We start from the raw sequence: 13,218 nt of genomic DNA, 5'->3' as shown, positions 1-13,218 counted from the left end.
TCAGAGTTAGACCCTACAGAAGAAACTTTAAGGATATGAACAATTTTCTGGTCAGTCCTGTGGGTTGGTGCAAGAATGCAGCCTTGTTTCACACCATTAGTTATTAGAAAGGGCTCAGAAAGTGCATTGCCATATCTGACTTGGCCGTGCTGATCCTCATGGAGTGAGATGATCATTTTAAGGAACTTGGGGGGACAACCTAAACGTTCCAAAATCTGCCACAGACCTTTTCTGCTCACAGTATCGAAAGCCTTGGTGAGGTTGACAAAGGTTACATAGAGACCTTTGTTCTGTTCCCTACACTTCTCTTGCAGTTGTCTGAGGACAAATACCATGTCTGTGGTGCTCCTGTTCGCTCTGAAACCACACTGACTTTCAGGTAGAATTCCTTCTGCTATAGTGGGTATTAGTCTTTTCAAGAGTATTCTTGCCAGGATTTTACCAGCAATGGAGAGCAGAGTAATACCACGGTAGTTTGAGCAATCTGATTTAATTCCTTTCTTCTTGTACAAAGTGATGATGACTGCATCACGAAGGTCTGATGGTAGTTTACCCAGTTCCCAACAGCGCACCACAAACTCGTGCAATTTAGCATGGAGAGCAAGGCCCCCATGTTTCCAGACTTCGGGTGGAATTCCATCAACCCCCGCTGCCTTGCCAATTTTCACCTGCAGTATGGCCTTGAGGGTTTCTCCCAAAGTGGAGGCAGTATCCAATTTGTATTTTACTGGTTGTTGTGTGATGGACTGAATTGCTGAGTCTTGGACTACACGGTTGGTACTGAAAAGAGTCTGAAAGTGTTCAGACCATCGATTCAGAATGGAGGTTTTATCTGGCCATAATCGCTGAGTAGAGGGCTTTGTACCTGGTATGTAGGCCCGTATGCTGTTTTCAGGGCCTCATAGAATCCTTTGTGATCACCCGTATCTGCACATAATTGAGTTTTTACAGCTAGATCGATCCACCACTTGTTCTGGATGTCACAGAGTTTCTGTTGGAGCCTGCTGCATGCGAGACGAAAGGCTGTTTTTCTTGCGTGACAGGATGGCAGTGCAAGGTGTGCTTGGTGGGTGGTTCTCTTCTTCCTCAACAATTCCTGGATCTCTTGATCATTTTTATCAAACCAGTCCTTGTTCTTCTTGAGGGAGAACCCTAAGGATTCTTCAGAGGATTGCAGGATGCTGTTTTTAATATGGTGCCAAATTGTTTCAGGAGAGGAATCTGTAGAATCTGTGGAATGTTTTTCTAGTCTAGTTTGAAGGTTTCCGTGGAATCTGTCTCTTACTGTGGCTGATTGGAGATTGTTAGCTTGGAGTCTTCTCCTTGGGATACTGCCCCTTTTAGGTTTGAATTTGAGCTTGAAGTTGAGTTTACAGCGCACAAGCCGATGGTCTGTTTGGCATTCTGCACTGAGCATCACGCGGGTGTGGTGGACATCGCGGACATCTCTCCGTCGCACCAAGACATAATCAATGAGGTGCCAATGCTTAGATCTGGGGTGCATCCAGGTTGTCTTCAGACTGTTTTTCTGCTGAAAGATAGTATTAGTGATGGTGAGCTGTTGCTCCGCGCAGAATTCTAGCAGAAGTCGACCATTATTGTTGCAGTTTCTGACACCATGCTTGCCTAATATTCCTTTCCAGGCTTCAAAATTCTTACCTACTCTGGCGTTGAAATCACCAAGGATAATGATCTTATCATCTGCAGGTACCTTTTGGGTAAGGCGGCGCAGGTCAGTGTAAAATTTGTCTTTTTCAGCAGGGTCAGCTTGGAGAGTTGGGGTATATATACTAACGATGACAATGTGTTGCTTGTTGTGTAGTGGAATTGTAACTTCAACAAAATATTTAAAGTATGCTTGATGCTCTTTGGGGGTCATACTCTTTTCTGGGCACAGCTTTCTATGAGTGAGTAAAACCTGTACAAGCCATCATGTTTCTGTTTTATCTACATTCTTAGTAAGCACAATGTATCTGCACCAGGATCAAAGTTCCCTGTTCTGGTAAACGGATAGAGACGGCTTATCTTCTCTCTAACTTGCCCCTAGAATTTTTTGTTCTGTTTTTTTATTTCAGACTTCTGAAACCTGTGTTCCTTGGCCTCCTTACTGTTGAATCTGTATCACCTTTAAAAAGCATCTGGTTTCTATCCAGATTGCTTTGATGAGTGGCAACGATGAGCCTGGTTTTCTGATCACTTGCTGCACAAATCCAATCTCAAACTGCCCTTTCTGCTGGGTTTTACTCACAGGTTGCCAAGCAATCTGTTTGTCAAGACACTGCTGCTCAGATTTTGCAGACTGACACAAAACTGAAACGGGGAACAGTGGAAACTTTTATGTTGAAGAGGCTTTTGCAGCAATTTCCCCCCCCCTCCCTCCAATGATGATATCATTTAAGGGCATCAAATTAGCAGAAATTTGCACCGCAACTCTTGAAAACAGTAAGGAACAAACTTTACCTGTTGAACCTCAAACTGATAAGAGCTGTGCAAGGGTGAGAGAGGAGCCCTACTCTCCTCAGTTCTCCTCTTGTGATCACTATTGATGGTAATCATGAATGTTTGCCCAGAAAAATAAGGACACTGCTTAGGTGATCCGTGGCAGGGTGCATCGGTTTGGGATTATTCTACATCTTTCCATCTGAATGCTGCAATTTGAGGGAAACTCTCTTGGCTCATGATACCAGGAGTTGTGGGAGACCTTGCAGTAGGAAAGAAGGCAGACCTCAAGCCCAGTGAATCAGCCCAATTGATCACCAATTAAACACTTCTGCAGGAGCATGTACAACACCCAAGCAGCTTGCAGGGGTCACCATGAACTTAGCACAAGGCCAAGTAAATAAGAAAGGGCTGTGTCCTCAGGCACAGATTTAGTGGGCTTGTAAATGCTCCAAGGGAGAATGATGATTCTTGGAAGGGGGATCGGAGTATCTTTAATCAGGTCAGGCTGAACAAGGCTTGGAACAACCTGGTCTAGTGGAAGGTGTCCCTGCCCAGGGCAGGGTGGTTGGAACCAGATGATCTTTGAGGTTTCTTCCCACCCGAACTATTCCATGATGATGATCTTTGCAGCCCGTCAGCAGAAAGCTGTTGGTGTTTTGATGCTCCAGCTGCGTCATCTCTTTCCAAGCTGGTTCTGCCTTTTTCCACCCAGTAGCTCTCTCAGCATTTCTAACCAGTCTCCATTACTCATGTGCCAACTCCAGCCCATGGCACATCACTCCCAGATAAGGAAAGGCTGGACTTCCTGTGATTTTAACTTTTAAAATGACTGGGCTAATTGCAGACAATTTGCCAGAACTCCTTCTAGGAGTGGTAGGGCATGGAGAGATTATCTAATGGACAAGGCAGTCAGCTCGACTCCAATCTTCCTGGACTGATATTTACATAAATCCTTGAAAACCTCAAAGGATGAGTGTTCCTCAATGGTTTTTCGGTTTGGGGTTTTTTTTTTGGAAGTTTGTTCCCATGCTTGATATTCATGGGACTGTCAGCTGGGGTGAACTTCAGGACCTTCAGGAGACCTTAAGGAAGAACAGCTGGAGATAAGGTCAGAAACAAGCTAAATTAGGATCACATGTACTCCTAGATTCCTGTGTGTGAGAAAGATTGTTAGAAGGTAACTAAAGGTGTGGACAGAAGTTAATTGCCGTGATTGCAGACACTGTGATCATGCAGAGTTAAAGAATGTTTCCTTGGCCCAGTGTTTATATAACAGATCAAAAGATAGTGTGGAATCTGTGGCTGTGCCGTGGGTTTAGGTTATAGGACGACCAACCTGATGGTGCCTGGAGTAGATTAGGGAAGGTTTAGGCTCAGTGGAACACCGAGGGGGAATAACCCCCAGCAGCAAAATTGGGATGATCCTATCTCCAGTTAGCTGGATCTGAAGAAGATGCTACCACCTGAGAGGACCTTACCTCTCATTAGGGACTTGCACCCCTGAGCTCTGCATCTCTACAAGTTCTGTATTTGCTGTTGCACTTGCCAGTGGCATTTTGCCAGTGCCTGGGCAGGGTCACACCTCCCTGAGAAGGCAGCAAACAAAACATCCGCATCTCCGCACGGCAACCTGCCCTCTGAAACGTGGAACATCTTCAGCTGAGCACTTTTAACCCAGCTGTGCTTTAAATAAACCCACTTGCCACGGCAGACACCCACCCACGCATCCCCACCACAACCACAGCAGAAGTGCTGTGTCAGGGTGCTCCACACTCGAAGCACTGTCTGCTGGCAGCAAACGTGTTGGAAGGACACGAGCATGGAGAAAATCATGATTACAATTAGCAAGGTGTGGTTAATTGCTTCAGTCACCCACCTGACTCACTTGTACACTTTCCCTCATGTGTCCAGGTAGTGACTCTGCTCCACAGAAAACGGTTTGAAATGGATTGGACTGAGATTCCCAGATAATGTTGGAGTAAAGTTAAAACTCAGCAGTGGAAACACTCTTGTTGTTTTAAGGGAGGGAGTTTCTTTCCCCCTAAAGAAGCATTTGAAGTGTTGTGTTGAACCCATTTTTACAAATCCTTTTCTAGCTGGATAAGTAAGTGGATAACTGGGTAGCTACCCAGTAGTAAGTTTTTTTCACTTGTCTGTCCTTAATGTGAATCTCTTGGGTGTCACTTGATAAATAATTTTCTTCTGGGTATTTAAGTTTCTCTGTTGGTAAAATGGTAGTTTTCCTGGCTTTTGTCTGTGGGCTTTACATTCTACTGCAAAAGAGCTAGATGTTATTAAGAGAATTTTAGGTTTTAGTATCATGGAAATCTATTTTATGGTCACAATTGAGAGATTTCTTCCCTTAACAAAATGACTTGTTTAGAAAGAAAGCAGAATAACAAAAAGTTTTCCACTGCTTTTTTATTACACAAAAATCTAAATTAACATTATCTTAATACTTTAAAATAATACATTAGGATAATACATTATTACTATTTTTCCCACCAGCATAAATAGATGTACATAAATAGACAATTCAAAGTGTAAAATACAAATGGGTAAAGAGATCTCACTATTTTTCAGCATGGCACATGGGAGGCGTCCAGATTCTGAATTCATAAAGTTCAAGAATTTTGGAGAAAACACATTAGGGGTTTTTTTTAAGTAAGTGAGACTCTCATGATTTTTAATGTATTCTGATGTATTCTAGCTAATCGTTGTAGCTTGATTTAGTTTTGTGGAGACTGAATCAGGCCCCTTCATTTCGATGCGAGGAGGTTTTCCATGGCTCTCTTGAGTGCCGGCTCCCTTCAAGCCTGGTGTTTCATCAAGGGGGTGACGCAGGTACAGCCCGCAGTGATGAGTTTCTTCTCCAGCCTGAAGGATTGCTGGCAGCCCTTCTGCTCCCTCCGGAGGACGAGGATCTCCTGCTTGATGGGGACGGAGTTGAGGCCGTGGTCCAGCTCCCCATCAGAATTCAGGCACCTCAGGTAGCGGCAGTCGGCGTCCGCGATCGCGCGGGGGAAGCGGTTGTGGTCCTCATCGATCCTGGGATGGGACAGGAAAGGAAGTATTAGAAATGGAAATGCTACTCCAAAGGCAAGATAATCTGAGTAACTATGGGCTCCTGAACCTGTTCCTCCTGGGGTATATTGCCTGCGAAGGGACAGGAGATCCCCCACTACTGTAGGTTTCTAAGAAATAGAGCATAAGTAAGTAAAGAATTTGATGATCTTAAGAGGTCTTTTCCAACCTTAATGATCCTATGATTATAAATATTCAGGTTTTTAAGTGTAAGACAAGCATGCCAGGCTGCATGCAATTGCTTTTGTTTTAAGCAAGCACTGACTTTGAAAGACTGGTCATAAATTATTTGAGCTTCCCAACACCTCACTCTGACTAACGGACCTAAAACCCTCCAGCTCCCCCCTCAAAACATGAAATATTAATGCTGATTTTATTAAACCACCATTGAATTTGGTGCAATATTAACCCTCTGAGGTATTTTTTATGATGTTTTAGGTAAAGAATGCTTTTGAAGATGAAGCTTGCCCCGAAGTAATTTGCTTTGACTTCTCTGTATTGCCTAGGCCATTTTTTTTGCTCTGTGCTATTTTCTGTACTTGTTCTCTTTCAAAGAGGATCATGTGAACTGTGGGTACCCTTCCATTTCCAAAACCTCTCAGCAGTGAAGCACTGAACATAAAGATGTGGGCATGGCCTTGCCATTACTCATGACCAGGACACCCAGTGTACTTCCAGGCCTTGAGGGTAGGGATCATACCTGTAATCCCATGGAGACAGAGAGCGGCTGCTGACATTAAGACTTGTTTTGGTGTCCTGGTTTGTGTTGCTGATGCTTATGTCGACTCTCACGGTTTGGGGGAATTTTGAGTCTTTTTGGGTCGGACATCCAGGATAAGCTGGTTTGAAGAGGCTCTCTGGCTTGAGTCCAGGCTTGATCGCCTTCCCGAGGGGAGAAGTGCTGGCTGACAGCAGGGCCAGCAGCGTGAGGAGCAGTGACCTGAGCTGAAGAAAAGTGATGCATTTAGGACACAAGGCAGGTACAGCTTTGAAATTCATCCACAGTCAGCCTAACCGGTAATCAAAGTCTGTACTCCTGGTTGGAGTAATTATGGAAAAATATATCATATGACACACCCACTTCTGCTTTCATTAACTGATTCTTAAAGTGCTGACAGATGTGATACACACCCAGTTGTAATTTGGTGATAAAAAAATAAATATAGAAAATAATATAAGACAGGAGATTTCAGAAAGGATATAACAAGAAAAAGACATTCTAAGGTTGAAGTTTCAGTGTATTTCTTGACTCAGAATGCTGTAGCATCCCACGTCACAATATACTCGTACAGTCTCATTGCTACCCCAGCTGAAATTTTAGTTATTTTCAATTATTTATGGTTTAAACAAGTATTTTAAAGGTGGGTGCAGATCCTTATTCCATCTATTAAAATTTAAACACGTCTCTGTCAAACTGGGGGCAAAAAAATCCAGCAAGCAAGTTCTTACCAGAGAAGCACAAAGGGTCGGAGACATCTTCCTTTCTCCTCTTACTGTGTCTGATGCTTGTGCTGGGCTCTGCTGAGGCGAAGGTGTCTGGGCACATTTGCTGCTGGACCTTTTATAATGGTTTCTGGGCTGTCCTAGATAACTTGGAGTAGGTGTTTTTTCCCAACCTTAACTGTGGTTTCTGACCATAACTTATATGAAAAAGTGTGTGCATATAGATTCCATTAACGCAGGTGGAAGACAGGATATGGGCTCACCCTTTCTAAGATCTGTAGATGATGTCACTCCTTCAGCCATGTCACTCAAGTGGCAACAAAACTAAATGATGACATTAGAAAACCACCAAAAAAATTGGTGCTCAGTGCAAATTCACAGGTGCAAAGTACTCAGTTTTAAATTGGGATGTTGTAGGTACCAAAACCAAATGTCACTTGCACAGGTTGTATCTGTTTGCTCCTAGGTCAGTCTGATGTGTTTTCATCCCATTGGGCAGATGTTGGACAGCAGACCACCATTCGGTTCTCTCAAATTCCTGCCATGGGCTGTAACATCCTGATATCTGAAGAGCTATGTTCCTTCTCGAGCTCCTATTTTTTTCTCAAATTTCCTACTCTGAACTGGGCTATTTATATTCATGGTTACACCTCAGGTGTGATATCTCAGTTTTGATCAGAATGCTTTGTGATGGTGAGTTCCGAAATTCGGTCATTCTCCATACAGAAAAAAAAAAGAAGTGAACTTTGTTTTGAGCTTTCCACCTTTTAATTTTACTTTCATTTTACTTCTCTTGTGCTGAGACACAAGGCTTTGACCCTAAGGAAAGTGGTCTGGGAAATGTGATAGAAGCAGTTAAACCTTCAGTTATTAATTTAGGAAGAGGACTGAGGGGTTCAAGAGAAACCTTGAAAAGGCTGTGAGATGCAGAATGACTCCTCTTGTAGGCAGGAAAACTGGAGGGAACTGCAGGTGCACCTCCTCCACGGTATATAGGTGATGGAATGTTGCATTCAAAAATATCGGGAGCTTAAATACCTTGGATAGTGCAGCCCCAAGTATTCTGACTCCCTGTATCCCAGCCCTGTGTGCTGGGTGACAGTGATCAGTGATCCCATGTAGCTCTCAGTCCCACCGTGCTGTCTCTCCATCCTTTCCAAACCATATATTGCAGTTGTGGGGTACCCTGCCAGGTTAGTATTTTAACATGCAATATTTAGGAGAGTTTTAGATTAGATATTAGGAAGAAATTCTTCTCTGTGAGGGTGGTGAGGCCCTGGCACAGGTTGTCCAGAGAAGCTGTGGCTGCCCCATCCCTGGAAGGCCCAGTTGAATGGGTCTTGGAGCAATGTGGGATAGTGGAAGGTGTCCCTGCCCATGGCAGAGGTTGGAACAAGATGATGTTTAAAATCTCTTCCAATTCAAACCATTCTCTGGTTCTAGGATTTACACCCACATGCTCAGGTGGACCAACTCCATTTGACATGGTGTCACTCAGGATTCCTTTCTCTCATCCAGGGTTATTTTCCTAGATTTTCATGAAGATATTGTAAGGGGATTGCAGACCAGAAGAGGTTGGACTGCTTCAAGTCTGTGTCCTCTTGCTGCTTTGGGTCATTGCTGTTGCTCTGGCTGATGCAACTGCCTTGGGTTTTGTTTTGTGTTGTTCCATTTTATTTAGGCAGATGTCTTGCTGAGCCCCAAAGGCTCATTAAAAGCTGCAGGCTTGACCCTGAAAGAGACCTTGCCTGCAAGAAGGGATGTTTGTATTCACTCCCCTCATCTGCTTTCAGGGATTTAAATCAACAGCTCTCCAGTCAGTATTTAGGTCACTGGGATTTATAGGATGCTCTGGGACAGGGTGCCTTTGTGGAGTCTTTCAGTATCCTTTGTTGAGAGCTCAGAGCTCTACGGTTTTGTCAGTCAGCAGCACAGCAGGGATGTGAAAAGTTTGGATAAAGCAATTACGTGTGGATGTGGCACTTGAGGACATGATTTAGTGATGGGCTTAACAGTGGGTTAATGACTGGACTTGATGATCCCAGAGGGCTTTCCCAACCTTAATGATTCTGTGATTTGTACCAGTCCAGGAACTGGAAACTTGATGCCTCAAGAGAAGGGAGGCTCCAATCTCCCAGGCTGCAGCTTCCCAGGTAATGGTGATGATTGTAGTGAACTATGAGATGTAATAAACCAGGTACTGCCATCTTCTCCAATGAAATTCCTGGAGAATGGGTGGCTGATGGACACACACAAAGGTGTTGATGATGTTCCTAAACTGAATTTCAATGAGATTCTTGAAGGAGATTTATATTTTAGAAAGGCGGGGGGTGAACCTTCCAGTACCTGCAGGGAGAATACAAGAAAAATGAAGGGAGACTATTTACAAGGCCTGGAGTGACAGGACAAGGTGGAATGGCTTCAATCTGAAAGAGTGTAGGTTTAGATTGGATATTAGGCAAAAAAATCTTCGATGTGAGAGTGGTGAGGCCCTGGCACAGGTTGCCCAGAGAAGCTGTGGCTGCCCCATCCCTGGAACTGTTCAAGGCCAGGACTTGGAGAAACCTGGCGTAGAGGAAGGTGTCTGTGCTTGTGGCAGGGGGCTGGAATGAGATGGCAGCTTTAAGGTCCATTCCAACACAAACCATTCTATGATTCTATAATGTTGAGTCTGTCCTTCTCTAATATTTTTTTCTCAGGAAATCACTGGTATGACAGTGGGTTTCAAGTAGCTTGGATGTGCATTGTAAAGAAACACTCAGTGTAACAGCCTTGGTCTGCTGATCAGACATTCTCTCAGCTTTAATTTTGGTGATAGTTTTAGATGAAAATTATGCAAATAAGGTGTGTTTTTTTACAATTGCTTAATGTTTATGTGTAAGTGCAAATTTTACTCTCCTTGTGCCATCCAGAAGAGGTTGTAAATAAGGGTAGAATTTAGTTTGCGGTTTCTGGGATCCCCATGACCTACATCCGCTTGTTTAAAAGATGCTGATGCTTCAGAACTTAAATGTGTAAGTTCAGTTTCCCTCTTCCACTTAGAGACCTGCAGGTTAAAGGAAATGGTTCCCTCAGAAGGGGTTTTCTCTAATGTCATTTACTGAAATATCCATTCAAAGTGGGTCAGTTAAATTTTCAATTTTAGAAGCAAAAATGTTTTCGAAAACCTACAAGGCAGCAGAAGGTCACGTTCAACCAGCCTGACCCTAAATCCAGGCTTGTCTACCCTAAATGTGTCAGTGGTTTGGGTTACCTCTGCACTCGAAAGGTGAATAGTTAAGCGTTTGAACACGGCTGACGTACCACGACAGTGCAATGGTGAAAAAAACCTTTCCATGACTTATTCTGAACCGCAAACGTATTTGTTTGCAATTGTCATAGGCAAGATGTGAAGGTCTGAGGATGAAACGTACTTTTGAAATGTTTCCAGCAGGTCTCAGTTATGCAAATGAAGCTCTCGTATTTCTGGCACTAAGATTTTTCCAAATTCCAAAATAATTATTTTATAATTTTTAATGGTCTGAAGTGAAAAAAAAAAATTGGCATGATTTTCCCCGTGAGAATAGAATTTACTCAGTGGGATCTGTTTTACTCTGACATGTAACTCTCTCTTAGCTAGAGATCTGGAAACTGGGACACCAACAAAAGCTTACTGAAAGAAAAAAAAATAAACATTATCTAGAGCTTTTTGAAACGAAGCCCTTCTTTTCTCTTGCCTCTGGTGAAAGCTTTCTTGAGATTAAGTTGCTATTTAAGTACTCTGCCCAGCTGAGATTTTTCAGGCTCCCAAATCTGAGCGTGTTGGCATTGATGACACTTTTCCCCCTCAAATAGTGTCCTAGAAGCACAGAATGGTTTGGGTTTTGAGTTTTGGGTTTTGAACCATTGATCACTACCCTCTGGATGCAACCATCCAAGTGTCCTGACTGAGCCTGCTGCAAATTAAAGAGAACTGGCAGATATCTCCAAATACTTAAAACATTTTTTTCAATCTCTGTCGGTTAAGTTTATGATATTTCTGGAAAATAAGAGGGTTTTTATTTACAAGTAGGAAGACACTTACTTATATTTTCTTGTTGAAGAGAATGCATTTTATTCCTTTTGAGTACATATTCTTACAGATCCCTATAAATACAGTAACACTCTTCCTCCCACATGCAACTATTGCATGACCCACTCTGCATTGTGCAGGTGATTTCTGTGACATCAGTGACTAGACTGGGCCTCAGACCAGTGGTGGTCTCAGAAAAACTTGAAACAGAACTTGATGGGTCAAGGCTCTGATTAAACACCAAAGTTTAATTCTAGTTTGGTTTATTTAAATCCTTCTCTGAGACACCAGAGACATCCAGAGGTTCCTTTCAAACTGGTTAAATTCTAGTGGAAGGTGTCCTTGCCCATGGCAGGAGGGTTGGAACAAGATGACCTTTAAGGTCCCTTCCAATTCAAACTGTTCTGTGATTCTGTGACATTCAGAGGAGACACAGAGATGCTCCAAGGGCTGGAACCCCTCTGCTCTGGAGACAGGTTGGGAGAGCTGGGAATGTTCAGCCTGGAGAAGAGAAGGCTCCAGGGAGACTTTAGAGCCCCTTCCAGAGCCTAAAGGGTCTCCAGGAGAGTTGGAGAGGGACTTTAGAAAAATGATGGAGTGACAGGACAAGGGGGAATGGCTTCCCACTGCCAGAGGGCAGGGTTAGATGGGATATTGGGATGAAATCCTTCCCTGTGAGGGTGGTGAGGCCCCAGCACAGGTTGCTCAGAGAAGCTGTGGCTGCCCTATCTCTGGAAGTGTTCAAGGCCCTGTTGGACATGGCTTGGAGCAACCTCAGATAGTGGAAAGTGTCCCTGGGGGTTGGAATGAGCTGATCTTCCAATCCAAACCATTCTGTGAATGTATGAAATCCCTACAACAGTCTCCTAGCCCTCGATCTTTGTGCAGAGATGACAGAAGAAGTAAAATAACATTTTTCCTCTTTTAACCATCTCTGCTTTTCCTTCCCACCTGCTGCAGTAGAAATTACCATCTCCTACTGCTGCTTAATTTTGCCAAACACAGCTAAAAGGATATCACAGTCACACATCAGCTGTGGTTGCTGCCAGTGGTTGACAGTCTGTTTCATGACTAATATCTGACAGATACTAAGTAGCTGGAAAGCCAATAGAAAGGAACTGAACCTCAAAGTGACGTTTTAGGGAAGGGACACTTAGTGGAGTATTGAGAGGTCAGAGCTACGTGCTGCAAATCCAGCTCTTAGCTGGGAGCTGCTCAGCTACCACCTTGTTCTCCAACATCACTGCTTTTAAACCAAATTAAATTCAGGAAACTAGTTCTCTCACAAAGGCATTCACTGGACCTATGTCCCAGGGATTAAGCTCAGGACTGCCAGGCAGGTTTGATAAGACACGCTTCAGACAAAAAGTAATTTCTACTGTAGCCATTTGCCAGGTAAAATCTGAAAATCTTGGTTATTCATCACAGATTCATAAAACCATAGAATCATAGAGTATTTTGAGTTTGAAAGGACCTTTAAATGTCATCTAGTCCGACCCCCTTGCAATAAGCAGGAACATCTTCCACTAGATCAGCTTGCTCAGAGCCCTGTCCAACTTGACCTTGAATGTTTCCAGAATCATCTCATTTTAAGAAGCCAAGTTCCAAATTTTCTTTTCCTTGTAGAGCAATCACTCCTGGCCCCAATATTTTGTGTGCAAGAAGATGTCAGAATTCAAAAGTATTACAGAGTAAGTGACTCAGAGTGGTTTTGACGAGAGTTGTAAAAGCACAGTAGGACACTAATTTTCAATCCCTTTCACCACTCTGAGGTTTGACATTTTTTTTTTTAATAAGTAATGGAAATTCATAGTTTTTCCAATCATGTGCAAATTCTGACCACAGTGCAGAGCAGTTTCCAGGCCTATCCCAGGCAGAGATTTCAGAGAATAACCACTGCTGAAGATTTCCTCTTCTGAGACATGTGGCCTCGTGAAGGTGGGGTGGGAACAATGGGTGGGTGACAGAAGACCCGTGTCCCATTTTAACCTGAATGATTCCTCTTAACCAGGCCTGGTCTTTGTGTGCTGATGCCATGGATACAAGGGCAGAGCATGCAGGTGTGTGCCAGCAGAGTGGGCTGTCCCTGCTGCTTTTAACAGCTGTTTACTCAGGATGAACTGGCTGTGCTGAACCCGACTGGGGCTGGAGAAGAAGGAATTGTGGTCCTGCCTATATTTCAACCAATTCTGAATGAT

At 43.5% G+C, this 13,218-nt stretch overlaps 1 protein-coding gene across 1 annotated transcript; it reads right to left on the bottom strand.

The window, feature by feature from the left end:
* Positions 1–5,252: 5,252 nt before the first annotated feature.
* Positions 5,253–7,002, bottom strand: IL17A (interleukin 17A). Its single transcript, XM_032683367.1, has 3 exons — positions 6,976–7,002; positions 6,227–6,471; positions 5,253–5,490 (listed from the first exon to the last, which is right to left on the bottom strand). The coding sequence occupies exons 1-3, from the start codon at positions 7,000–7,002 to the stop codon at positions 5,253–5,255; spliced, it is 510 nt and encodes a 169-aa protein (XP_032539258.1).
* Between the last annotated feature and the right edge of the window lie 6,216 nt (positions 7,003–13,218).

Source organism: Chiroxiphia lanceolata, chromosome 3, assembly GCF_009829145.1.
Source record: "Chiroxiphia lanceolata isolate bChiLan1 chromosome 3, bChiLan1.pri, whole genome shotgun sequence".
NCBI classification, from domain to species: domain Eukaryota; kingdom Metazoa; phylum Chordata; class Aves; order Passeriformes; family Pipridae; genus Chiroxiphia; species Chiroxiphia lanceolata.
This window is presented reverse-complemented; position numbering and strand designations above follow the sequence as displayed.